This window comes from Dermacentor andersoni, chromosome 11, assembly GCF_023375885.2.
Source record: "Dermacentor andersoni chromosome 11, qqDerAnde1_hic_scaffold, whole genome shotgun sequence".
NCBI lineage: Eukaryota > Metazoa > Arthropoda > Arachnida > Ixodida > Ixodidae > Dermacentor > Dermacentor andersoni.
Genome location: NC_092824.1, coordinates 78,252,824 through 78,280,315, shown reverse-complemented (window position 1 = coordinate 78,280,315; position 27,492 = coordinate 78,252,824). Strand labels below are relative to the sequence as shown.

General features: G+C 48.9%; 2 protein-coding genes across 8 annotated transcripts in view; one reads left to right on the top strand and one right to left on the bottom strand.

The window, feature by feature from the left end:
- LOC126518071 (uncharacterized) overlaps positions 1–13,603 on the top strand; it is a 158,975-nt gene extending 145,372 nt beyond the window's left edge. For all 3 annotated transcript variants that reach the window (XR_011891032.1, XM_055064139.2, XM_055064136.2), the window contains exon 6: positions 13,515–13,603. The gene's annotated coding sequence lies outside the window, so the exon portion shown is untranslated. The remainder of the gene's footprint in view (positions 1–13,514) is intronic.
- Positions 490–26,860, bottom strand: LOC126518056 (uncharacterized). Of its 5 annotated transcripts, none has more exons than XM_072285428.1 (10): positions 26,540–26,860; positions 25,259–25,383; positions 22,778–22,866; positions 21,324–21,431; positions 19,541–19,608; positions 18,987–19,073; positions 17,344–17,510; positions 15,818–15,918; positions 13,506–13,603; positions 490–1,035 (listed from the first exon to the last, which is right to left on the bottom strand). In XM_072285428.1, the coding sequence occupies exons 3-10, from the start codon at positions 22,825–22,827 to the stop codon at positions 899–901; spliced, it is 816 nt and encodes a 271-aa protein (XP_072141529.1). In that variant the 5' UTR covers positions 22,828–22,866; positions 25,259–25,383; positions 26,540–26,860; the 3' UTR covers positions 490–898. The 5 variants fall into 5 exon arrangements, with proteins under 5 accessions (XP_072141529.1, XP_072141531.1, XP_072141530.1 ...); XM_072285430.1 differs by having other exon boundaries at positions 25,259–25,388; positions 26,540–26,858; XM_072285429.1 differs by lacking the exons at positions 25,259–25,383; positions 26,540–26,860 and having other exon boundaries at positions 22,778–23,542.
- Between the last annotated feature and the right edge of the window lie 632 nt (positions 26,861–27,492).

Below are 27,492 nucleotides of genomic sequence, written 5' to 3'. Positions count from 1 at the left end.
GACGGTCGACCCAAGAACATGCGCCTAATAGCTTCGCTATAAAAGCAAGGAACATTCTAGCTGTTTCTCTCGGATGAAAGAGGACGCCTCAATCCGTATCTGCGAAGCTTCCATAAGCCTGCACTCACCCGAGGAGTACTAGTGAATTCAAGCAGTTCTTTTTGACTTTTTCGAACTTCCTGTCGCGGTTTCTTCTCCCTGTGGGGCGATCACGTCACTGTGTGCACGGGCACGGAAAAGTACATATATCGCTGGGTGGCTTGTGAATGAAGAGTTAATTGTTGTGCCCGTCCTTGTCTGTTTTACTGCATTTTTTGTGTATGTGTCCGTTCACTACTCCGCGCTACGCTACCATAATTAGATTGAGAAGAGTCCCGGATATGTTACTAATATTTGTCCCGGATATTTGTTACTAATGCTCCATTTTGCATTTAAATGAACAGCACATCATAACTTGAAATGTAGTAATAGACTCAGTAACACTGTGAATGATCGTATATGAACATAGATATATATTTATTGGTGAAAAATGGGTTGTTCTTCGAGACGTTTTCGAAAAGTATTCCATTGTTTATTCGATACGATTCGCTTCAGGCACTATGCGATTAATATTCGGTTTGGTTTCAAAAATTTCTATTCCCACATCCCTACTGATCACTGAAACGTCAAAAAAAAAAAGAAAGAATGAAAGACGGCATCACCACGCAGGAGGCGTACCGAGTAAACGATACCCAGGAACAGCAACCGCCCGCATAGCTAGTGGCCTGTAGCGTTCTGAAGATATTTACAGATGAGAACACGTCACGATGAACAGGCAGTCCAAGCGCATATGCTTTCGACGTAGTTTCGGTGAAGTACGGTGTAGCTAATGTGATCTATCTACAGGTCCCCCTGGTTTCTACACGTCACGTGTAGACCGTTCTTGGTGGCAGGCTTGGACAAGAGGTCGATGTCGTCGCCGTTTGATTGCAGAGGCTGTATCTCGTAGGGAGACGCCTTGATGCCCGCGTCGTTGACTGTGACCCGCAGCGGCTCCTGCATCAAAGTGTTGGAGCAGCTTTACGACAATCCATTCGATATATGGCCTCATACACTCTATAAACATGGTAAACGTTATAGATGTGCGCGTTATTCCCATTTTTTACTACTGACAGATATTTTCGAAGTTGCAGAAAACTCCGCGCACGCTTTCATCACGTAAAATAAACGAAAACATGAGTGGTAAGCGTGAAGATCGAGAAAGACTTGCAGGTAAATACCTCCGTATAGGCACCGGGCGCGGGTAGGGTGGCTAGAATCCTAGCGCGGGATACAGTTTGCACCGGTGGCGCCTTCATGCGGCGGCGCCATGAATGTAATGACACGTGACGGCCGGGCCGGACTCAGCAGGCGCTGCCGCTAGTAACGTTGATTTAGTATGTCCCGTAGGTTTTTTTTCAATTTTGCGTTGCCCAAATACCACGTGGAACCAAATCCGATCAAACATGTGCTTTTGGGTGCGCGAACAGTTACTGAAACGTGACTGGAGCTTCTTAAGACATTCACTTCAGTCGTTTTAGAGCGATAGCTCTACTACTCCAGGTACGAACCCAGAAAACGCCTGGTTCCGTAAATTTGACCTTCAAGCTCAGCCAAGGTTAAACTGGAACTTAGCCTGCCACTACTGGTGGCTGCTGCATACGCCGCGTGGGCGCCCATATCTTGAAAGCAATCTGCGATGTGTTCAAAGTAGGCCGAGTACTGGTAGCTTCGTATGCGCTGTGTTCTCGACGCTTAGTTCGCGTTAAAGCAAGACGTAGCATGAAGGTCATTTCGCTCGCTGCTGCTGCCGCGCCGGGCAGCGTCTGTGTGTTGTGGTGCAAATGTAGATGCAGTAGTTGCTGACGGCGCCGAGCAGCGTCCAACAGCAATGCATGCATTTATCATTCGCTACCATATGCCAGCGTTCAAGCCTGTCTCTTGTAGGTAGAATACCCCACTGATATTGTCAATGAGAATCGTTCACTTGAGAGGGCAAATCAGGTGAAAGCACGGCTGTCTATGTTTGTGTAGTAGCTGTCCATGGAGGTACAGCTGTGTCACACAGCATTTCACACAGCCTAGAAACTGGCGTCGCACGCCACTTTGTAATTCTTAGTTCAAGCTGGCTTTGCAAGCGCGCAGCTGCCGCATACTGCGGTGCTGGCGTTTCCGCTGTCGGAAGCAAGTTGCCTGTACTCTGCGGCTTAAGCGTTCGACGGTAATGGCGCAGCCAATAAAGGAGCAGTGGCCTACCTGGATACTCATCATCATCAAGTAGATCACATGTACTCTTAGTGCACAACAGCCTAACAAATGTAGCTAGGCACGACAAGCTCCATTTTCCGCTGGATTTCCGCAGACGCAAAAATTGCTGCGCTACATATTGCGACTTGTTTAGCCAGAACCATGAGAAAATAAGTGAGTTTACTACGCGTACTGTTGGTGACGGCAGGAGAGCTACTCTTGCAGCAAACCACAGTTTACTGCACAATACGTTCTTAATAAAGAAAGCCCTTTCTGCCAGAGGTAGTGGCGACGCAGTCACTGCCCCTGACTGTTCTTTAACGTAGCTGACTATGTCTCACCACGTGTGAGGTGAAACACCACCTGTCCATTGCTGCATCAAACCATTTACCGCTACTGAAGCCGAATAATACACGCGCAAGCTTACATGCTATCGCTCATAACCACTGCAGTCACCCTGGTAATCTGGATAGTCTTCTGGCAAATATGTCGTCGTTGTATGATTAACGAGAAAATCAGAGCAGTTTTGGTGCACCACTTTGGTGGCAGCGAAAGCCTCTTAACTCAATACCTCCTATGCAAAGCCCTTAAAGAGCAGAAACGCGATGCTGAAGGTTATATTTGGTAAGAACGCGCAGTCGAAAAAAAAACGTGGACTCCGACCCCCATTTGCAAGAAAAATTGCATCATGTGAACGTGTAGGTGTGATGTGATACTTTCAGTTACACTAGTTGACGTCAGAAAAGGTTTATTGCAGAGTGGCAGATACCCGTTGGCTCCTGGGTCACATACCCAGCGGCTTCGTGACACATACCCAATGGTATGTATTCGTACATTCCTCATACATCGCCAGTGAAATTTTTTAGTGCTCTTCTCCTATTTACATGATTAGGCACGCGACAATGTTAACGTGCACATGAGACGTAGCATGAAGGTCATTTCGCTCGCTGCTGCTGCCGCGCCGGGCAGCGTCTGTGTGTTGTCTTGTGGTGCAATTGTAGATGCAGTAGTTGCTGACGGCGCCGAGCAGCGTCCAGCAGCAATGCATGCATTTATCCGTTGGCTCCTGGGTCACATACCCAGCGGCTTCGTGACACATACCCAATGGTATGTATTCGTACATTCCTCATACATCGCCAGTGAAATTTTTTAGTGCTCTTCTCCTATTTACATGATTAGGCACGCGACAATGTTAACGTGCACAGCTAAATAACTTCTGTAATATATATCTTTGAGCTCCACGTGCTAGCTTACCGCGCCGGGCTGTGTTGTCGGGGTGCACTTGCATCGCAATTTTACCTAGTTTTCTGCTTTATATAGTGTACCTGGTACCGTGAATGTGGTCTGCCTCGTACGAGGGGCGATCGTTCTCAAAAGCAGACGCACTAAAATGCGTTTTCCGCTAGGTCAGGCTTTAAAAACCCGCAGTGCGAAATCGCTGGACGCACCGTTAGCGCCTCGTCCCGTCGTCTGCTTCACAGGCCAGTGCTCTGACGTCTGCCGTTCGCGGCGCTGTTCGCCAGCCATTTCCTAGGAACGCTATAGACCCTTTCGCTGTTTACAAACATAGGCCCTGGACGACTTCCGGTTTTGCTCGCCGACGTAGCCCGCTAAATCTAGCGATCAAGAAAAGCATTGGCCACGATGTCGAGTAGGAGCCGTGCGTTAAAATGTAAGGCCGCAGATTTTCAACACTTTTCCTCTGTACATAACGACAATTTTACAAGTCAACATTACCGCAAGTTGTACGAGAAATTTTGTGTATTAATTTGTGTGTGCGTGCCAAAGATGTTCGCAACTTTATTGGCCTTTGCTCTTACTTCCGCAGGTTTGTGGAAAATTTTGCCCATGTTGCCCGTCCCATGACTGACCGCCTCAAGAAAGGCGTTCCTTTCTGTTGGGGCTCTCAACAAGCGTCTGCTTTCTTGCAGCGCATCACGCTGCTCACCACACCTCCTGTTCTCGCCCATTTTGACGCCTTCGTTCCGACAGAAATCCGCACTGACGCCAGTGGCTACGGCATCGGCGCAGTTTTAGCTCAACGCCAATGTGGGCACAGCCGCGTTATCGCCTGCGCCAGCTGCCTCCTCTCTCCCGCCGAGCGCAATTACTCGATTACTGAGCGGGAGTGTCTCGCCCTCACTTTGATGCTGGGCAAATTCCGACCCTACATATATGGTCGACCATTTACAGTTACCACTGATCACCACGCCCTTTCTTGGCTTTCCTCCCTCAAGGATCCCACCGGACGCCACGGTCGCTGGGCCCTACGACTGCAGGAATACACATACACTGTGGTCTAGAAGTCGGGGCGTCTACATCGGGACGCCGACTGCCTGTCTCGTCATCCCGTCGATGTACCGGACGGTTTAGTGGATGTCGCACCGATCTGCGTTCTTTCGCTCTCTGCCTCGCAAGACATTGACGCTGAACAACGGCGCGATGAGTCGTTACGCCCCATTATCGAACGCCTGCTCTATGACCAGTCTGACCCATCCCTTCACATGTTCGTACTACAAGATGGCATCCTGTATCGCCGCAACATGCACCCCGACGGGCCCGAGCTCCTAACCATCATTCCGTTTCATCTTCGACAGATTGTACTGCAGCAACTGCACGACGTTCCCACCGTTGGACACCTTGGCGTCACGCGGACCTATGACCGAATTCGGCGACGGTTTTTCCGGCCCCGTCTCAACCGATCCGTCTGGCGCTATGTTGCCGCGTGTGAGTCGTGTCAACGCCGGAAAGGACTAGCTGTGCCTCCTGCCGGGCTGCTGCAGCCTTTGGATATATCGACCGACCCTTTTTTTCGCGTTGGCGTTGATCTCGGACCATTGCCTATATCAAATGACGGAAATAGATGGATTGCCGTCGCTACGGACTATACAACTCGCTATGCCATTGCTAGAGCCCTACCGACCAGCTGCGCTACAGACGTCGCTGATTTCTTGCTTCACGACGTTATCTTGCACCACGGTGCACCTCGTCAACTTCTCACCGATCGCGGCAGATACTTTCTTACCAAAGTCATAGACGATCTACTTCGATCATGTGCTGCTAAACACAAGGTTACTGTCGCTTACCATCCTCAAACTAACGGTCTTGCCGAACGCCTGAACCGCACATTAACTGACATGCTAGCAATGTATGTTTCCTCCGATCATCGCGACTGGGACATTGCTCTACCATTTGTCACGTTCGCCTACATTTGTTCGCGCCACGACACAGCTGGCTATTCACCCTTCTATCTTTTCTTCGGCCGACTCTGCCTTTCGAGACTTTCCTTTCGACCACACTCGACTCGCCGACAGAGTACACTCGGGATGTCATAGTCACAGTGACCCAAGCACGCGAGATTGCCCGCATTCGTCGTTCTGCTTCACAGAAACGTCAGAAGTGCCGTTACGACCAGCGCCATCACGACGTGCATTACGCACCAGGTGCTCTTGTGCTAGTTCCGTATCCAAGTCGGCGTGTTGGTCTTTCCGAGAAACTCCTCTCGCGGTACTACGGCCCTTACCGCATCCGTCGCCAGGTGACCCCTGTCACATATGAAGTGTCTCCGCTGGATGCCACGGTGCCTTCACCTATCTCTGACATCATCCACGTCAGCCGTTTCAAACCGGTTCTAGGACCGATAGTACCGTTCTAGGACCGATGAGCCGCACCAATAAGGTGCTTTTTCTGACGCGGGTGATGTCACAGTCCGTAATTTGGGAAGAAGAGGACGCTGATGGTGGCCTTGGAGACGACTAAGAAGTGTTTACTGTTATCGCTGCTCTAGGCTTGTTGGCTCAGCCATTAAAAGCCATCTGTGAATAGACGCACGCTTCTTCCTTCCCGTAACATCATTTAGGCGCAATGCGCATGTATTTTATCTCAAAACTTGGAAATAGACTTTCCGCACAGTGGAAGAGCTTAAAAACACGCTTTGTGTTCCGGCGCGGCAGACTGATGAGGCCCGTGACCGGAAGTTCCTCCACTCCACCGAGCTGAGCTTAGCGCCGCCCCCCTCGACAGAAGACGCTGCGCTTCTCAATAATAGTTATGGACTGTCCATGAAGCGTGCGCTCTTAAACAGTTTTTCACCTCTAAGGGTGTTTTCTTGGCCCGTACGTTACAACCCCGCCTTTAGGGCTGCAGGTAAATTGTTTTTTTTTATTAGACATGATAGTGAGCGCTAGCAACCCGTGCGGGGATAAAACACGCGGTTGAAAACTGTGCACCGATTCTGACCACATTGGGCGAAGAGAAATAACTTTGTGTTCAAAGGGGCTGGTTGGTTCATCAAACAGGGCGACACAGGACGAGCGAGCAAAGAGCACAGGACAGGGTGCTCTGTCCTGTGCTCTTTTCTCGCTCGTACTGTGTCGCGCTGTTTCTGTTTTACTGAGAAATATCTGACGAGAGGATTTGACAGCGACAGCTCTGAAACTTTATCTAATGCACCGCTTCTGTCGCCTGTCGGGGCTTTCAAATTTCGCTGGCCACAGAAAGTCGGCAGTCAAGAAAACTTCATTGGCCCTCAGCAACGATTTCATCTTACCCTTTAAACGCAAATGTGTTAACCGTGGCACAACCAGACACACTTAGTACACCCGTCAAGGTGTAATTTTTTTAGAATGCTATGGTGACCACTCTTGTCGAGGAACGACGCCGCCATCAACTCACTCGAGTCGACGTTCAGTGTTGCGCGGAGGAACGTTGAAGGATGCCGAATGTTAAGTTGATATGCCAGTTATTCTCGAAATGCCGGACCTGGCGTCATCGACGTTAACGTGACGTCACAACTATTATGCTATTATGCTATTATGCTATTAACGTCGGCTTTGAAACGGGACGGCGGGTTACGCCACCAAGCTCCTGTTCTCATTCTGCTTAATGACCTACCCATATTAAAAATGAAAGGAAAACAGGAAAGCCAGTAGCGACATCTTGTGACACTTGGTTAAAGAACGCGTGAAAGATTCTGTTTTGTTAGATAGGTGTTTTTGTCACAGTATTGACACGTGTACTTATCTTTATCGGGCAACCACGTTTCGCCGCCTAACAAATGTAATCGCACAGCATGGGACGCGCCTGCATGTATCCGAAGTTTCTGGAAAGTTATCGATGCTTCTATCCGCTGTCTGTTGTCGCCGAGACTTATGTTATCTGATTTCCTCGCTTGACGCGAATGGTGTAGAACTCTGTAGAAGGCATGCGGGTCCCACAGTGAGTCTGGAACATTCGACGACTGCTGCATAAAAGCCGACGCGCTTGACCCGCTGATCAGATTCCCGACGATCGCCGACTGTGTTCGCCGCTTTCGTTGTGCTATAAGTGTAGCCTGTTTTGTGGGCACAGGTTCGCCCAATAAAAGTTAGTTTTGTCGTTCACAGTATTGCTGCTGTGTTATTCAACGTCACCACCACGTGACATCTGGTGGAGGTGCTTGTGCGTTCATGTACCGAACGCCCCCGCAAAGCCGCGATCCAAGCCCGAAGCCCGAGGACAAAACCGACATCGCCCAAGACCAGCGTGCTAGCCGCAGACTGCAAAGACTGCCCCTAGAGCACGGACTTCTGCCTGAAACGACAAAGAAGATCGCCGTGGTCAAGACAAACCAAATGGCTGCCCCAGTGTCCCCCGTTATCCTACAGCAACCTCGGGACCCACCAACCTTCCATGGAGCAGCAACTGAAGACCCGGAATCTTGGCTGGAGACGTACGAGCGAATCGCGACTTTCAACAACTGGGACTCCGACGACAAGTTGCGGCATGTATACTTCGCCCTAGAAGACGCCGCCAGAACGTGGTTCGAGAACAGGGAGTCGACAATGACAACATGGGACCTGTTCCGTGCCGGCTTCCTGCGCACCTTTACAAGCGTCGTGCGCAGGGAAAGGGCCGAAGCTATGCTGGACGCCCGAGTGCAGCTACCAAATGAGAACGTTGCCATCTTTACGGAAGAAATGAGCCGTCTGTTCCGCCACGCCGACCCGGATATGGCCGAGGAAAAGAAAGTACGCCTACTCATGCGTGGTGTGAAGGAAGAACTTTTCGGCGCAATGGTACGAAGCCCACCGACGACCGTAGCAGAGTTCCTTCGCGAGGCCACCGGCATTGAGAAGACACTCGAAATGCGGAACCGGCAATTCAACCGCCGCACAAGCTCTACCCACTACGCAGGAATTCAATCACTGGCCACGGACGATCTGCGCGAGACCATCAGGGCCATTGTGCGCGAAGAACTGCGCAAAGTCTTGCCTTCGTCGCAGCCTCAAGTGGCCTCTATCGCCGACATCGTGAAAGAAGAGGTGCACCGATCCCTTGGAGTTCCTGAGGTGCAACCAGAACCACCGCAGCCGGAAGCAATGACCTACGCCGCCGTCGTCGCCCGCCGTCAAGGCCCCCCTGCGCGACCGCGCCAAGGTCCTGCAACACCGCAATTCCGTCGTCCGCCGCCGCCGCCGCCAGCGCGCCCACCCGTCGCCCAGCGCACCTATGCGAGGAAGACGGACATTTGGCGAGCCCCCGACCACCGCCCGCTCTGCTATCACTGCGGAGAAGCCGGCCATGTGTACCGCCGATGCCCATACCGCGACATGGGACTGAGAGGGTTCGCCGTCAACGCGCCGCGTCCACAGCTTGGGGAGCGCCCACGTGACATTGCCGATTACCTAGCCGGCACTCAGTGGAACTCTCGACGACCGTCCCGTTCGCCGTCACCAGGCCGCTACCTGTCGCCGCAGCGCCGTCCATACACTGGCCCAGCCCGGGGCCGCTCTGCGAGCCCATACCCGGAAAACTAAAAGCAGCAACCGATGGAGGTGCGGTTGCTGTTCGTCGAACTGACGAAGATCCTCCGCCGCCGACGAAGACGACGAAGAGACCATCTCGACGACATAACGACACGCCGCCGTCCCGACGAAGTCTGGAAGCCAAAACTACACCGACGAAAGACGACTTGACGACGCGACGTTCCAACTTCAGTTCAACACGACGCAGCCGTGATCCAACGCCAAGACCTAACTGCAATGCCAGACAAAGAACAACCGACCTCGACGTGCTTCTCGACAGCCACGCAGTCACTGCCTTAGTCGACACAGGGGCCGATTACTCCGTAATGAGTGGACACATCGCCGCCCAGTTGAAGAAAGTTAAGACCGCATGGGAAGGCCCTCAGATTCGCACCGCTGGAGGACACCTCATCACGCCGACTGGGATCTGCACGGCAAGAATAACCATTCATGACCGGACTTACCCTGCCACCTTCGTTATCCTCCAACAGTGTTCACGAGACGTCATTCTCGGTATGGACTTCCTGGACCAACACGGCGCAATCATCAACCTGAAGTCGAAGTCAGTAACGCTGTCGGAAGATAAAGCAATGCCGCCGGAGAGCCCTCGTAGTCATCACGCCTTGAGTGTGCTCGAAGATCAAGTGAGCATCCCGCCTCGCTGCAGCATTGTTATTTCGGTCAGCACCGAAACACCCGCTGACGTAGAAGGCGTCATCGAAGGCGACCAACGTCTACTGCTAGACCGTGAAATTTGCGTCGCAAGAGGGATCGCTCGACTGCATGGAGGGAAAACTGAAGTGTTGCTGACAAACTTCAGCCAGCAGTTCAAGCACATCAACAAGGGCACGACGATCGCGTACATCGAGGAAATTCTGGAAACAAGTAATGCGTTTGTCCTCTCGGATTCCGCCGCATCTACCCCGACGACCATGGTTCCCGAACCAGACTACGACATTAATCCAAATCTCCCTATGATTAAGCAACAGCAGCTCAGAAGTCTGCTCCGACGATACAAAGGCTGCTTTTCGACGTCATCGAGGATTCGACAAACACCAGTCGCCAAGCATCGCATAATCACCGAGGAATGCGCTCGACCACTCCGTCAGAGCCCTTACCGAGTTTCGGCGCGAGAACGTGAAGCTATAAGAGAACAAGTCGACGGAATGTTGCGCGACGACATCATCCAGCCGTCGAAAAGCCCGTGGGCATCCCCTGTTGTTCTGGTAAAGAAAAAGGACGGAACCCTACGTTTCTGCGTCGATTATCGTCGTCTGAACAAGATCACGAAGAAGGACGTATACCCCCTCCCACGGATAGACGACGCATTGGATCGGCTCTGCAACGCTAAATACTTCTCGTCCATGGACCTCAAGTCTGGCTATTGGCAAATAGAAGTCGACGAAAGAGATCGCGAAAAGACCGCCTTCATCACCCCAGACGGCCTCTACGAGTTCAAGGTTATGCCATTCGGACTGTGCTCGGCGCCTGCAACGTTCCAGCGCGTGATGGACACGGTTTTAGCAGGATTGAAGTGGCAGACCTGTCTCGTATACTTGGATGACGTCGTCGTCTTCGCCGGAAATTTCGACGTTCACCTTAGGCGGCTGGCAACAGTACTAGAGGCCATCAGGTCATCAGGACTTACTCTGAAGCCGGAAAAGTGCCGCTTCGCTTACGAGGAGCTTCTATTTTTAGGCCACGTCATCAGCAAATCTGGAGTCCGCCCCGACCCGCAGAAGACAGCTGCCATAGCAAAGTTCCCACAGCCCATCGACAAGAAGGCAGTGCGTAGATTTCTTGGCATGTGTGCCTACTACAGGCGATTTGTCAAGAACTTTTCACGCATCGCTGAGCCGCTGACGCAGCTAACTAAATGTGACGTCGAGTTCAAGTGGGAAACGCCGCAGGCCGACGCATTTCAAGGACTCAAACGACGCATGCAGTCGCCGCCCGTACTTGCGCACTTCGACGAGCACGCCGATACCGAAATCCACACTGACGCCAGTAGCCTAGGCCTCGGCGCCGTCCTGGTCCAGAGAAAAGATGGACATGAACACGTGATAGCTTACGCTAGCCGGTCGTTGTCAAAAGCGGAAGGCAATTATTCTACAACCGAAAAGGAATGCCTCGCCATCGTTTGGGCTACAGCGAAATTTCGCCCTTACCTATATGGCAGGCCATTCAAAGTCGTCAGCGACCATCACGCCTTGTGTTGGCTAGCGAATTTAAAGGATCCCTCAGGACGGCTGGCACGGTGGAGCCTGAGACTACAAGAATACGACATCACCGTAACATACAAGTCCGGACGAAAACACTCAGACGCCGATTGCCTATCACGCGCCCCCATTGACCCGCCGCCGCAAGATGACGAGGATGACGACGCCTTCCTTGGAATAATAAGCGCGGATGACTTCGCCGAACAACAACGAGCGGACCCGGAACTTAAAGGCCTCGTCGATTATTTGGAAGGGCACACCGACGTTGTTCCCAGGGCATTTAAGCGCGGATTATCTTCCTTCACGCTTCAAGACAGTCTACTCGTGAAGAAGAACTTCTCACCAGTCCGCGCCAATTACCTTCTTGTTGTCCCGTCAGGACTTCGTCCAGAAGTATTGCACGCCCTACATGACGATCCGACCGTTGGACACCTCGGATTTTCCCGGACACTATCGAGGATACAAGAAAAGTATTATTGGCCGCGCCTGACCGCCGACGTCACCCGTTATGTCAGAACATGCCGAGACTGTCAGCGACGCAAGACACCGACAACAAGGCCAGCCGGATTACTACAGCCAATCGAGCCTCCTTGCCGACCATTCCAGCAGATCGGGATGGACTTGTTGCGACCCTTTCCGACGTCAATAACCGGAAATAAGTGGATAGTCGTGGCGACGGACTACCTCACCCGCTTCGCTGAAACAAAAGCACTGCCGAAAGGTAGCGCAGCCGAAGTGGCGAAATTCTTTGTCGAAAACATTCTGCTGCGACATGGCGCCCCAGAAGTCCTCATCACCGACCGAGGAACGGCATTTACAGCGGAGCTCACCCAAGCCATTCTGAAATACAGTCAGACAAGGCACAGGAGGACAACGGCTTACCACCCGCAGACGAATGGTCTTACGGAGCGGCTGAATAAGACCCTCGCCGACATGCTAGCGATGTACGTCGACGTCGAACACAAGACCTGGGATGCCGTCCTGCCGTACGTAACATTCGCTTATAACACGGCGGTACAAGAAACAACACAGATCACGCCGTTCAAGCTGGTCTACGGCAGGAACCCGACGACGACGCTCGACGCCATGCTGCCTCACGTCACGGGCGAGGAGAACCTTGACGTCCGTACCTACCTCCAGTGCGCCGAAGAAGCCCGACAGCTCGCCCGCCTGCGAATCAAGAACCAGCAGAGGACCGACAGCCGACACTACAACCTCCGACGACGCTTCGTGGAGTACCAGCCCGGTGACCGTGTTTGGGTTTGGACCCCTATACGGCGGCGAGGACTGAGCGAGAAGCTTTTGCGTCGCTATTTCGGACCGTACAAGATCATCCGACGTATTGGCGCACTGGACTATGAGGTCGTGCCAGACGGTATTTCGCTATCACAGCGGCGCCGCTCGCGACCTGAAATAGTCCACGTTGTGCGACTCAAGCCCTACTACCAGCGTTAACGAACTTTGTGGCTTCGCGTAACTGACCTTTGGACTTTATTTCTTTTTTGTTACTTATGTTTAAGAAGTGTCCTTTTGTGTTTCGCTCTCTTATATTTGCAGCATCGGGTCGATGCTTTCTTTAAGAGGGGGGTATTGACACGTGTACTTATCTTTATCGGGCAACCACGTTTCGCCGCCTAACAAATGTAATCGCACAGCATGGGACGCGCCTGCATGTATCCGAAGTTTCTGGAAAGTTATCGATGCTTCTATCCGCTGTCTGTTGTCGCCGAGACTTATGTTATCTGATTTCCTCGCTTGACGCGAATGGTGTAGAACTCTGTAGAAGGCATGCGGGTCCCACAGTGAGTCTGGAACATTCGACGACTGCTGCATAAAAGCCGACGCGCTTGACCCGCTGATCAGATTCCCGACGATCGCCGACTGTGTTCGCCGCTTTCGTTGTGCTATAAGTGTAGCCTGTTTTGTGGGCACAGGTTCGCCCAATAAAAGTTAGTTTTGTCGTTCACAGTATTGCTGCTGTGTTATTCAACGTCACCACCACGTGACAGTATATACCTATATAAACAGGACTTTTTGTTGTAAATTGCACCGCTACCGACACTTTATGCCAGCTGATAAGAATATAGTTTGTTACTGCAAAAAAAAAAAAGTCACTGCGTCCCCGTTAAGTAAACTCTGTGGCACTAAATGGTGCCACTAGCCCGATGTGTTTTCTTTTTGATGTACCCGTTACAGGTGCCCAGTAAAGTTTGGTACCCGTTACAAATCGGCTCACCTTTTTCAGGCGCGGAAGCAGTCCGGTCCAGGCCCAGAACCTCAAGGCTACAGGACTCGACAGGCTCATGCTCTTCTCGAGGTTGTCGCTGGCCCGGGCTGGAAGAGAAGAGGTCACATTGGCTCATCGCCTGGCTCATCGTACGCCCGTGTCTACTTTGGTGAGACCACTATCGCAAAGTAACTTCGCCCAAAAGTGATATAATGTGATTGCTGGCATTTAGAAGCTACTACGAAGTTCCTCCAGACACGCAGACAGTTCGCGGACGTAACTGTTTTTTTCAAGTCGGCTCCTATTACCGACTCTTATGCAAACGAACGTGTAAAAACAATTTTCTTTTAACACAGTATCTACATGTGTGCGGCCGGTGCTCGTTAAGTCGACCGTTGCGGAATCGCAAGGTATGTTGTATTATTCGAAAGGTCAAATTAACGAACGGTAGCAAAAGGAGCAGATTCAATTTTTTTTTATTGCTTGAGGTAGTCCGTAACGTCTTTTTGTTTCTTGCTCTTGATGCGCGACTCAATAAGCATGGAGCATAGAGCGCGCGCACGTTTAAACGCTGGCTCAGCGCGACACGTCACAAAGCAAGCGCCAACGAATTGCTTCACGCGCGGTAGGATCGTCGGCCAGTAAAAGACAAAAATAAATTTACACAAAAAAACTTCACGCCTAGAGAAGCAAGAGTATCTATCGTCTGCTGGATTTATTGTTTTCAAGCAACGGGGCGCTGTTTGCGGGTTGGCGGAAATCGTATTAACCGAAGCGGTATAGTTTAGAGTTCGCACTAAGTGAGTTTTCCTTCCATAGTAACGCATAGGTTTTCGCAAGAACGTTTCAGTGCGTTTTAATTAAGTGTAAAGTCTGATTACCCTAGGTCTAATTAACGAGAGTCGACTGTACGTAGCGAAAGTAAACAATTTTCTTATATATATTTTTGTCGTTAAAAAGTGGCTTTTCTAGGAGTAAACAACGGGGCATGAAGGAGTAACATCGTATGGTGTACAAGTTTTCATGTTACTATACATCCTGAATTTTCATGACAACTGGCGCTATTCGAAATACACTAGCGATGCGCACTTCACGAGTTCATTCCCTCATCAGTGAGTCCACGCCAGTCTAGAGCAAATTATTGTCAATTTTCTTGGAACCTGACGGGAAGAATACGCCGAAACCACTTTTGCACAGTTTTGGACTCATCTGGCTTCATATTCTGAATTAATACTTTGCGTAATTTCTCCCGAGTTAATGTCGAAAAAGATTAATGTCATCGTGTATTAATTACACTGTATACCAGAGGTCTCGCGAGGAGATACTATATTTATAGTTCTGCGATGTCCGTAGTCGAGCTCGACAGTTTCTGTCAACTGCGGATAGTTGTGTCCGGGCACGCAAAAGCGACAGTGCTTGTTGTGACGCACCAGAGGGCACTACAAACAGTTAGGACTGTATAATTTTTTTTTTTTTGTTGTTGAGATGGATGACTGCGCCACATGATATTCACAGAATATCGTAGTAGAATCGTTCGTCCATCGTAAGACTCACTGGAGTGGCTGAATTTTTCTACTATTCGACGTGTATTCACCGAAAAAGTGCGTCGCTGTTTTTTTTTTATCGTTCTCAGCGCACAGTCGCCCGTGGAATTTGTTTTGGATTGATTCTATTCTACGTGCCAAGTTTTCGCATTGTGTGAAGGAATCGCGAGTCCGTTGGCATGAATTAGGCGCGTTATTTGTTATCGTTCTTGTGCTTCGTCGGGTTATTTTTTTTTGTTCATTAGAACGGATTCTGTAAAACTCGCCTCTCACATGCAGCGCATGCAATTGTGTCTGTCTGGGTGAGTTACCCGAAAAGGCGGACGTTACGTCCACGATAAACAGCTATGCACATGTGACTAAATAAAAGGATTTACTAAAGTTTTTAATGTGTATTCGCTAATAACCTTTAGGGCACGCGTTCGAATTGCGAAATCAAAACCGAGCAATAGTACAGTCATGTTTTCCTAGCTAGAATCGAGGCTTGCACCGTGGTTTCAGGCTATCCAGCCTTAAAGTGTGCTTATATACATAAGCGTTCCAGACGACCGTTTACGGTCGTCTGGAACGACGAAGTTTTCAGACGAAGTTTGAAGTTTATTTCCTTTCTTAATTGTTGTGTCGAGTATCCGAGCGCTACGCAAAGGTCGATTACGCTCGCGGTTAGTTAGTTGCGCCAGATTCCTTTCGTGGTGGTTTGGGGCGAAGCGCTATCTGCGAAACGAACGTTGTAAACTACGACGCGTGCAGTGTGACGTTCATCGCAGGAGCACGTACCTGTCACGACGCTGAGTGCCAACCCGATGAGCACCGTCAGGAACGTGGCGAACAGGCAGCACCAGTAGGCGGACAGGCGGTACAGGGCGAAGACGTCGGGGCTGCGCACAGTCGAGATTGGGAAAAAGTGAACCGAGAGACAGTCTGACATGGAAATGTGCACTCTATAGAGCTTGAAATTGGTCTGGGTGGCGTTTTCGCGACGTGACAAATAGATTCCGAAAAAAAAAAAAAAATTGGCTGAAGGCTTAGCTTGGTTAAGCCTGGAAGATTGCGAAAGCAATACCCTTGGCTGCGCCTTGGTTCGTCTGATGGTGTGGGCATGGTTGCCCTTTGTTAAACTTATGGCTATACATCATCCGACATAGCGAACGGCGTTCGCAATTACTTCCTCGTATACCGCTTGTTTTTTTTTTTTTTTTTTTGCTCTTCTAGGTTTAATGAGGAGCCATATAGCCATTGCGAAGGTGGCTTCGAGAAGCACTGCGGAACGCGTGAACACGAAGGATGCGCCTTGAGGATATTAATGATAGTAATAAAAACTTGTAGGATTTTACGTGCCAAAACGGCAATACGATTGTGAGGCACGCAGCGTAGTGGGGATCTCTGGATTAATTTGGACCACCTGGCTTTTTTTTTTCTTTTGAACTTCCACCCAGTTTGCTCGGCACACTGGCGCGTCTTTTCTTTCTCTTTTACATTTCTGCAACATCGAAATGCGGCCGTATTTCGATCACGTTCGGGCGTCGCTGAGTAACCGCGAAGTCACTGCATGGCTCCGCGGCGGATGAGGTTATTGTTGGCTTTCGCGAACACATTGCGCTTTATTGAGTATGTTGTGATCACCTTCTTAACACGAGGTGATGTTTCTACAACAACTTCTACTACAACTGCAACTCGCAGTCGTAATACATCGTCAAATCAAGCATCGCTTGCGCGCCTCCGAGTTCGCTCTGTGCAACGCACTACGTTTCGATCGCGGGCGCACGCGGTGCGCTGTGGCCGCTGTTGGCAGAAACGTATCACTCCGCCCGTTCGGCGGCAGCGTAGGCTTAGATGCGCGACGACGTCCTTGACGTTAATGACTGCGTCGTATTTCTGCGACGTAAAAGTATGAGACTTCATGTTGCATGGAATTGCATGACGTATACCCAATGTTAAGAAATGTGTGCCTTTCAAGCTGTATGGGGCGCACTACTTTTTTAGTCACGAGTGCGATCTTGGCCATAGAGATTTCACCACGTCTGTGTCTTTCGTCACATGTGAGCGAAAGACGCTAGTGTGCGTCATGCAATTCGATGGGACATCAATTGTTGTCTCACACATTTATGTCGCGAAATCTCACGCGACTATTACGTCAACATGCTACGTATGAAAGGAATCACAGATATATGACAATTTCTCTCGGGGGCTCTCCTGGTGCTTTTGGGTAGATGCCTTCTTCTTTTGGTTATTTCGAATTTCCGCGACGGACGCATTTTATGAGACAAATCGCTGTTTCTCTCGCTACAGCAAAGGTTTCTCACCTGTCCGTGGGAACGTAAGGCAGGGTTTCGTTGAGGGCCAGGGTGGTGTTGGCGGGACACCGGTCCACGCTGTAGGTCATCCGAACTGCTTCCACCTTTGACGCGAACCGGCCGGCAGTCTGCCATATTTGGAGCAGGAAGACGCCCAGCGCAGCTGTCGCAGTGCCCTGCAAGTGGTACGCGAGCGTTTGTCGCAGTAAGCGAGTGTTTTTTCGAAGCAGTGCGGCAACAAAATCGGGTACTGCAAGCTTTGCTTCTTTTTTTTTTTGTTTCGCGGCGGAAGCCTACTCGACGACCTGTGATTGTTGCTTGCAGTCACTCATTCAGTGTTTTTTTTTTTTTTGCCATGTTTAGCCGTGTAGCAGTTCTACCTTGTAATTACGATAGAACCAGGGATGTTTTCTTTGTAACGGGCCCCTTTACCCCACATTTTCAGATTTTTAATTCGCCGACCATTAATTTAGGACTTTCTGGAAAGCTTCATAAGCAGCCATTCTTTTATGGAGAGCTCGTTTCAGAAGCTCTCATGTTTTTCAGAGGCTATTCATGAAGTTTTTTTTTTTTTTTTGATAGCAATGAGCCATCACTTGTTTAAAACTGATCCTTTGTTCTCGACGGTCCGCCGTGTCCTTGCACTAGTCAATGCGGGCGTGGTATCTAATTATACAATAAAATTAGAAATTTATAAAATAAATTTTTCTGCTGTCTGCACCCATGCACCTGCGTTTCCTGCTGTCTGTCCCACATGCGTCTGCGTTTGACCATTCGGCATTCGATTCGACATACGGTACTTACTATTCCCATTCGATTCGTTTTCAATGTAGTTGATATCCGCCCACCTCTAGCCCTTCGACTGCCAAGTTCTTTCTTTTTTTTCCGACCGCTACACAGCCTCTTCCGGGTTTCTTTTTTCTTTCGCGGACATTTCAGAATGTAGGAACTGTCTGTTTTCTTTTTGTCGCCGTTTTCTCCCATTTAAGTATTTGTGAACAGTTAATAACTTCGTCCGTCTGTCATAGTCTGTGCGGACGGACATGCCACTTTGGTCATTGCCACGACTTCCCCTTCCGTTACTGAGTCCCGGCCGGAGTTACTGAGTCCCGGCTCGAGTAACGTATAAGGGTGCCGAAAGCGAACGGTATACGGGTCCCGTATTCAGGAATAAAAAGCTCCTGTACGCCAGAAATGTTCGCAAAAGTGAACGCCGGCCAATCCTGGTGCTGGACGTGGTGATGTTTTACACATTGCGCATGTAAAGTTTATTAGCTGCGCCGTGATAATTCCGATATTATTACAGCGTGTTTTGTATTAAAAAAAAAAAAAAAAGACGAATGCTGCTGCTGTTGCGCCCAGCGAGAGCAGGACCCCGTCAGGAGGATAATCGCCTCCTTTTGTTGGGAGCTGCGGCCAACCCCTCTGACGTCTGAAAAAACAACAACAAATGAAGTGAAAAGAAGGCAGCTGGCCAATGCTATAGAGCACTTAGGAACTAAAAGCTTGCGGATTCGGCCCCGGGCTGGTGAGTGACAAGGAATTAGATGGAATAATGATAATAGAATAATTGTAGAATTCAACGTGTGCGATTCAATTAAGGAGGCCATCACTGGAGATATCTCGAAACTGGTGATGACGTCAAGACGTACCTTTGCGTTCGCCCATGGGAAACAGGTGGCCAGGATAATTATTCCCGCGAAAGGCCCAGACGCCGCGGCATAGAGGGCGATGAAGAACTGTGTTGCGAGGAAAAGAAAAAGAAGAAAAAGAACAAAACAAAATTGGCAGGTGATAAATAGCGCGCTGGAAGCTGATCAAGAGGGTTGCAATGTGGGCTTGTTGGTAATGCATCTTCAAGGGGGGTATGGTAGCGCGATTCAAAGACGGGACAAAAGAAGACACAAAGGAACACACACAGCGCACACACACAGCACACACACACAGCATGCGTGGTAACACACACACACACACACACACACACACACAAATATGTATATAATGAACATGGCATTTGTTTGCCGAGACGACCAGATATATAGGCAATAATAAATGGGCAGGAGTTTGAAATGATCCCTGCAATGATGTCGAAGCCAAGGTGCATGAAAGTTTTGCTCAGAACATCCTTCCGCGTACATTGTGCAGGTCATCAGGACATGAAAACGGTCACTTCCGGCGATGTGAATGAGTCTTAATGTTTACTCACCCTTGCAGCTGATCCGATGTAGGGGACCAGCAGTCCGGTGAGGGTCATAATGGTACCGCTTCCGGCCGCTGTAGGAATAAATATACTGCCTCAGGCTCACCTTTCAATCACGTAGGCCTGGGTAGGCCAAATATCATTTCATTAGTTTCTCTGCAAGTCATATCTTCGGGTGCTTCACTTCTCTGGGCACTTCCACACCCTCTTTCCCATTTTAAGTGATCGAGCGATCCTGAAAAAAATTGACGCTGTAGTCATTCATTATTTGTACGCGAAGATCAAAATGAGTTTCGAAACCTCTCAAATTGAAGAGAATACCAATTGAATTTGTTTAATTGTTTAATTAAAGAAATAAGAAAGTTTAAGAAAGGTTGACGTTTTTAATGCGTTGGCTAATGAATGGGGATATTGCAAGGAAATGCAATAAAGAAACACATACTTTGGGAAAGCTTTTCCACGATTCTGTCTAAAATACTTTCTCTCCGTTCACTCGGCTGTAAAATAAAGAACGTACGCTGTGCGCACGATAATCATTCGTAGCCTTCTGCCTTTTATTCTTTTAGACTAGCGACTCCTGTACGAATCAGTGTTTTGTATGAAATATCCTACATTGAGGAAAAACAAGTGCCAAAAATATTTCTAGAAATGTAGCAATGTCAGCAATGATAATGACATAATTTGTCGACTTAGTGCCGTCGGTAATGTGACCTTCCCTGAAGTTTCACAAATGGTCATTTGTGAAACTTCACGCTGGCATTACGCTGACGTTGCGCTGACTTTGCGCTGACGTTACGCCTCTGCGCTCTATCTTTCGAGCCTAATGCCTGAATGTATATACCCGGCCTTGGGTTGCACAACAATGTCTTTCCAATGATCTGTGGCTATATTTCACACCATTATGATTGTGAATTATGAAGTCTTAAGAACCACATGCTGTTCACATTGAGTTTTTGGCAGGACATGAGAAAAAAAGAGAACGTCCATTAATTACCAAAAACTCGTGTTCATTTTTCCACGACTGTTGCCGTCCTAATGTACGTAATGTATAATTCTCACTTGATTTAAAAAATTAGGACGGAAAGAGTTAACCATTTCAAACCGCCTAATGTCATTTTAGGCGTTTTGGGTAAAGAGCTAACACCTCGGTAGAAAGAAAATACAAAAGGAGAAGAAGGTGGGTTTTCTGAGAAGTGCAGAAAGCTGGGAAAATTGCTGTAGGCATACAAAACGCGCCCACAAGAGAAACTAGAAGGACAATACTGTTTCAAAGCAGGAAAGTTGTCTCTTCTTCTTCTTCTAAGTGCTTTCTTTTTCTCCGTAAGCGCTGAAAATTTCTCATGTGCCCCACTTTTCACTAGCCCAGCTTCCTGTCTTAAGCGCCTGAATGTCGGTCACACATACGAGGTAAACGTACAGGGCAGGTTTCTTATCGTTTCCGGATTTCGTAGACGTTATTATGGGCTTTAATACTAGTGGTTTAAGCGAGCTAAACTCTACCAATGATGACGAAATTCGGAGAGCATACGTCGCTGCATGAAGTCCAATGCAAAGTATGCTTTGATGTAGCAGTATGCTTTGATGTAGTTGTTGACCTGCAGGGCCACTGCAATCGTGTCTGCCAAGGCAGTGCTGCAAATTGTGCCCCGGCTCTCGACAAGCTGTTCAACGCATATCGAAGTCCACTGAGGCACTAACGTCTTTTGGCTTAAAATTATCCTTCCCTGGTGCCTTTCCTTTTATGTAGCTGCCATACAAGAGGCGTATACCAAATACCATGCAGGCTTACCCAGAGCTGCCATCACAAGACGATCTCTTCTCGGGTATCTTGATGTACGGCGACACGATGTCTACATACAGAACGGCCGCATGTGAATTGACGATAGATGATATTGTGCTGGAAAGAAGGAAACAGAAATCTAGAGAAAGAGCTATGAGACAGGAGTTAAACGTTAAGGGTTGCGCAAAAATGGTCAGAAGTCTGTCGTTTGGCGTTAAAGGAAACCTGATCCGGCTTCTGTTTCACCATCTAAGGGTCCCTGCCTCTGTCGCTCACGCGTACAATGCTACTCTTTGTGGAAGCACTCAGAAGTAATTTGGAAAAGGAAAAAAAAAAAATACCGCATTGAAACGGAAACTTTGTCGGGCAATCCAGACAACTCGGGGCCTATTCTGTAAGTGTCCATTTCGTCTGCTGCTGAAGTGCCGGGTTAATGAGCCCGGGACTGCTCGGTGAATCGCGCACGTTGACCCTTTGCCAGCCTTTGCGTTTCTTTGTGTCAAACTGGAGAGAGAGAGCTCTGCGAAGGCCACCGGGGCACATGGCGGCAAATCCTTGGAACTAACTGTATCACGTCATGAATACAAGCAGACGTTGCAGCTGCTCATGGGTGTCAACCGGATTTCGTCGCGGGCTCGTAGTCGCTATCAGTGGCGGAATTGTTTACGTTGTAGCGCCCGCGTCGGCTCGGATGCGAAGGGGCGCTCACAGCGAGCCCTAAAATAAAATTAAAGAAAAAAAACCAAGAATAAAGATGGGCAGTAGGCGTGCGCTCAGTTATCAGTTCGGAACTCTAGGTATCGGCTCTTTTTTTTTTCTTTTTGCATTCAGCAGTGATGACCTAGGACTAGAACATGACCGATCCTAGAGCAACAATTCTCCGGATCCAAATGCGTCAAGCTCCTGCCTTCCCGATTTCTCAGGTGTGCGCGATTTGCAACTGCCTCCGTTTTGTACGCAGAGTCGCCGGGTCTGGTTTCTCCAGGCCCGAAACGCCGAGCGAAGGCGGTGAGCAAGCTCACCTACGTCCTGGTGCAGCCTTTGGGTGAAAACTCGTTTTACGAGCTCGCGCCTTGTTTCAATGGACGTGCCGCGTTGCTGTGGAACTTTAATTGCTTTTCCACTCTTAACGAAGTACCACTCATAGCGAAGTTGCTGTTTCGCTGACTTGGTTATCACGAAAGCTTCGCCTCTCTCTGGCACCATTTTGTAAACTTTTAACGTGTCGACGCATGCTAATTTGCCATTACGACTTTTCCTGCTTCCGCCTTTGGCCCCTAAAAACGTATGATGATGCATTTGGGCAATGAAGAGTCCATGACAGCGCTGCCCGCGAACCAAACGTAACAGGGAGTACAGCTGTGGAAACGCGTGGCCGCCGCATTGCGTTGTACAGCTGGAATATGTACTGTACAGCTGGATTACGCTAGGATCTTGCTGTCGCTGTCGTCTAGGTTTATTACCTTATGGACGCACTGATGACGCCAGCCAGGAAGAGGCCTCTAATTCCCATCAGTGCGCTGGCACTCGTGTTGATGAAGTAAGGGACAATCTGCAAAAAAAAAAAAAAACCATCACGTAGTCATTTCTTGTGCAGGGCGCTGTCATCGTATTTCCGCTCAGAGCAAAAGCTCTTCGTTTTTTGTGTGTGAAAAGCCATCATGCATTAAGAGTACGCATATAGCCATTGTATATAAAACTCGAAGACAAATAAAATAAGAACTACGCATTAGGACGATGCGGTAAGTGACTGCTATGTTGAAATATCTGCCGGACGCATTCTCTTCGCGAATTTGTCTGACCCAGTTTGCAGAAAGAGCGGTGTCATAAAGGGGATTTCCACACAACTCATTTGTCATATTCAGGGACACTATGCTTTGTTGAGCACGATCTGCTTACCACGGGTCACTACAACAAGCGAAGTGGTTGAGGTATGCCTGAATTTTTTCCCATCACATCTCCCCTCGCAATCATGCACCCGGTTTATAGTATAAGCTGTTGCCTCGTCTGTTTTTTTTTGTTTTGTTCGTCGCATGTACACAACATGGCTAAGTATAACCTAAAGGGGCCCTGAACCACTTTTTATCCAAGTCGAGAAACGAATATGAAGTTAAACTAGACTGCTTCAGAAATACTCTGATGCAATAAGTCTTTCACACACGTTCACCAGAAGCGGAGTTATTGGCAACCAAACATGCCGTTCGTGGTGCTTTCTCCTTAAACTTCTTAAAGTAGCGACACTCTCCTCCTCCGCCTTCACTCCTCCTCGTTTCTCCTTTCTTTCACGCTCCCTCCTCGACCGTGGCGCCGCCTACACTGCTCGAGCGTAGCAACGGCGCCAACATGCGCTCCTTGCTGTTCTGTAGACGCTTCTAGAGCAAAAATGGCGCTGATGCACGGCGCGAGCGCCCACGTGATGCTATTAGGCCAATAGCGACGCGGCGTCGTCCTCGGGGAGAGCGCGCGAGGAGGAGGCGGCATTCTTCAAAGCGTGGCACTACTTTGCGAAGTTTAAGGGGCTTTAGCGGCCAGGAGCGAGCGCGCGCTGGCAAGCGTACGTGTGGTCTGAACCTAAAAGAGGAAGCCTTAGCTCGGGCCCAACTACGATGCCACGTGTTGAGAGAAATGTAAAACGCCGAAACGCTTTTCCGAAATAACCGCTGGGCTCATGTTAGTCAAACTTGTTCCATTTGCGAGATAAAGTTAAATTCTAGTGACTGTTGGAAGCGGAATTTCGATTTAGGGCCTGAATTTCTTAAAAGGAACTTTCGTAAATTGGTAACCTCGAAAAAAAAATAGATGCACGAAGTTTACATATTATAGCTATGCACCTAGAACAGATATCGCAGTTCTGTAAACTGCCTCCAACAGATCATTCAAAGCGGAGAAACTTGATGTGGAACTTTACGTTTTACGTGAATTTGTTACATTGACTACAAGCGTTTTGTAAAAGTCTTACTCACTTATTAGTGATAAACTTGAAAGCCATGTGTAATACATCAATTTTATCCGCTTTAGATCTACTATTAGGCGCAATTTACAGGATTGTTATATCGTTTTTCTTTGCCGAGTTACAGAATCGTAAACACTATAGTTTCGTTTTCTGAAAATTTGCGATTTTTAACATTTTTTTACTGAGACGTTGACGGCCTAAATCGAAAATTAACTGCCAACAATCACTAGATATTCAGTTTTCTTTAAGTGCGTCAAACCTCATCAAATTTTGTGCAATAGTTGCCGAAAAAAATGATTTCTCCTTTCCGATGTATTTAGATAGGAGCCTCCGAGCTAAAGCCTCCTCTTAAGTTGCGCGCGGTCATAAGCTAGTTGAGTGCTAAACCTAGTGGAAATTAGCGAGACCCGACGGCTAGTACACCAATTAGAAGGGTGGCTAAAGTTTAATTCCAACGCGGTTGGCCGCGGCCGAGACGTCAGCAGACGACAGTCGGCCGCAGCAGACGACAGTCGGCCGCAGCAGACGACAGTCGGCTTCTTCCACGAGTGCGTAATTATTATCGAAATTCGAAGGCAGCTTTTCGCTTACTTCAGCCTGTTTATTGAGCTGCGTGAATCAATATATACACAGTAGCTCTAAGAACAAGCGTACTGATCCAAACACCCTTCTCGATTGACGTCAGCCATTCTCCAATAGCAGCCGCGTATGAGAATCTGCTATGTTACGAAATAAAGCGTCCAGAAAAGAGTGAGGAGCAGGCTTCTGTTTGAAAAGAACAGCGTATGAGAGAAAGCTGACTTCGCGTTCCGCTTGCGAGCTTCCCACGCCGCGCGCGACTGCAAAATTTGGCTGAGATGTTGACGGCAGCATATGCTATGCGCCACGCTGCGTCTATTTTTTTTGTTCACGAGGCCCGATGGGTATACTCCAGGCCCCTTTAATTTTTCAGTAAGCAATTGAAAAAAACAGCAATGGCCGTTTCTCTCACCTGATCGTAGCGGGGAATGGCTCCAGTGAGTAACGGGTCGCAGTCTCTGAACCAGAAGACTATGGCCAGCGCCGTTATTCCGTTGAGAGCGTAGAAGAAGGATAGAATGCCGATGCAGCAGAATGCTACTCTGAAAGAAAGACGAAGCGCGAGACGGCAGCATGTTGTTGCACCATCTCTGCACTGTAGACAGCATGCGCTACAGAGCTGCAGCTCCAATTCTAGAGCTCTCTCTTCATCGTCCGCATACTCACACAGCCTCCCTACCTGTGGCTTTCTAATCCCTAGTGTGTCCAATATAAATGTTGGCTGAGACTTACTCTTGGAAACAGTTCTAGCCTTAATATGTATCCGCGATTACGGTTTTTGGGGCCTGTAGCCACAAAGAGCTCTTATGATAGAATTTTTAGCTAAATAAGAACGTCACACTCCCGAGACTCGACATAGTATCACCGAAGGCGACCAGCCATTGCCAGAGGAGATTTACGAACGAGAAGCTTTGTGAATTCGGCCCCTGTTATTCTGTCCTGTTTTTTTCTTTCGCTTTGCAAACTATAGCACACTAAATATTTTAACACCCTTGTAGGTGTATAAAGGGTGTTTGTCTGCCGCCTAGGCAGCGCCATCATTCCTGTTTAAGGTGTAAGATTTAATCGTTGGGCGGCGAGAAATTAAGCTTTATATTGTTGTTAATTTCTTGTGCCAAATAAACATACCGGCCGCTGCGGTAGACGATACGAAAACGGCATGAAATAGACTTTAATTGCTATCTCTGGCGCTGTCTGTAATAGCTATCGCTGTTAAAAACTCTAGTGTCTGATATTCTGGTGCGCACCAGGTAGTCAGAATTTATACACAATTTTCGATGGTGGCTTTCCTCATCGCAGTTGTAGCTCGAGCTCGCCAGCGGGTGGAATGAAATTTTCGTAGCCTCAATTAAAGGTATAGGTGTCAAGCGTGCAGCAAACGAGCTCCCTTAAGGGCGTAAAAAAGTGAGACCGAAGCCCAAGCTAGAGTTGAGCTCTGTCATAGCGCTGGCTTCCATTCATCCCCGAATGCTCTATAGGAATGCTGTAGATGCAGTTGGGGATGTATTCTCTAGGAGTCCACCTAGTGGCCTGTCCATTTCGGCCGCTGCTGATTGGCTGGGGGTGCCCGCGGCTCCTCCTCCTTCGTACAGCTGCATCCAATCAGCAGCGGCCGAAATGGACAATCCACTAGGTGGACTCTTACAGAATACCCACCCTTGGTCTGGCGCTAGAACCTGGGTACACTGCTTACGCTTTGGCGTCGCGCATAGACTTTGCCGCCAGGAAGCGTTGCGTGATCATTTGGTCCAGGCCGAGCCTGACGAGGTACAAGGGCAGAGCACCGATCGCGGCGGCCCACACGGTCTCGTCGGTCGTGATGTCCGATTTGGTCCTGCAAATTCGCACACACACACACACATAAAAAAGAATTGTTAAACTTGTGACCAGCGTTGAAGCTAGACGTTCCACTGTGACTGCTAATGAAGACAGCTTCGAGCCCAAGGAAGGAAACACGTATCTGCGACTTGACGTGCCGTCGTGTCGACAAAAAAAGGTCGCACAAAAAAAAATAGGGGTTAGCTCTTTATTGCAACGCTGGCACGTGTGGACCTATAGAAAGCACAAGGTAGCTTACATTAAGGGAAGAAAAAAGCGTGACTGCGTTTTCTTGTGCGGCAGGCGACCTTCCCGTCGGGTTGCTCAACCGCCGTTTAGTTTGGGCAGCAAAGTACTGCCTCCATTGTTCTCGACTCCGACGTTGTCTTCGCAGAGCTGTCCCAATAACGTATAAATTGTATGTAAATCGTCCGCTATGCTCTCGACGCATACTTCAATCAGTATCTGCGAAAACATCCGCGCGTTAGTGAGAGAGCGCCTATTGATAACATAGCCTAGCGAAATGCTTTAAATGCTGCTACAAGTTTAATTTATGATAAGGATCAAATAAACATTATAAAGAACTACACACGCCTGTGTTCACATGCAAACTCAGAAATGTAGGCAACAGTGCTATCGCTATGCGACGCTGGGGTAACGGGGCCCCGAGAACAAAGCGACAAAAACGCGGCTCGTAGCTTAACTAACGTGTGAAGCTTTATTCCGATACTCGTCGTAATAAGTATTGATAACAGTTCCAGAACAAAGCAGGAAAATGAGAAGTAATACAAATAAAAAGAAAAAAGAAAAATGCAAGTCAGTACAGCT

Coding starts and splice junctions, on each gene's coding strand:
- LOC126518056 (XM_072285430.1), bottom strand. CDS start 26,589: ATGATCACGCAACGCTTCCTGGCGGCAAAGTCTATGCGCGACGCCAAA. Junction 22,867..25,258: donor CCATTCCCCGCTACGATCAG/GTGAGAGAAACG, acceptor TTTTTTTTGCAG/ATTGTCCCTTACTTCATCAA. Junction 15,919..17,343: donor CCTTACGTTCCCACGGACAG/GTGAGAAACCTT, acceptor GACTGTGCGCAG/CCCCGACGTCTTCGCCCTGT.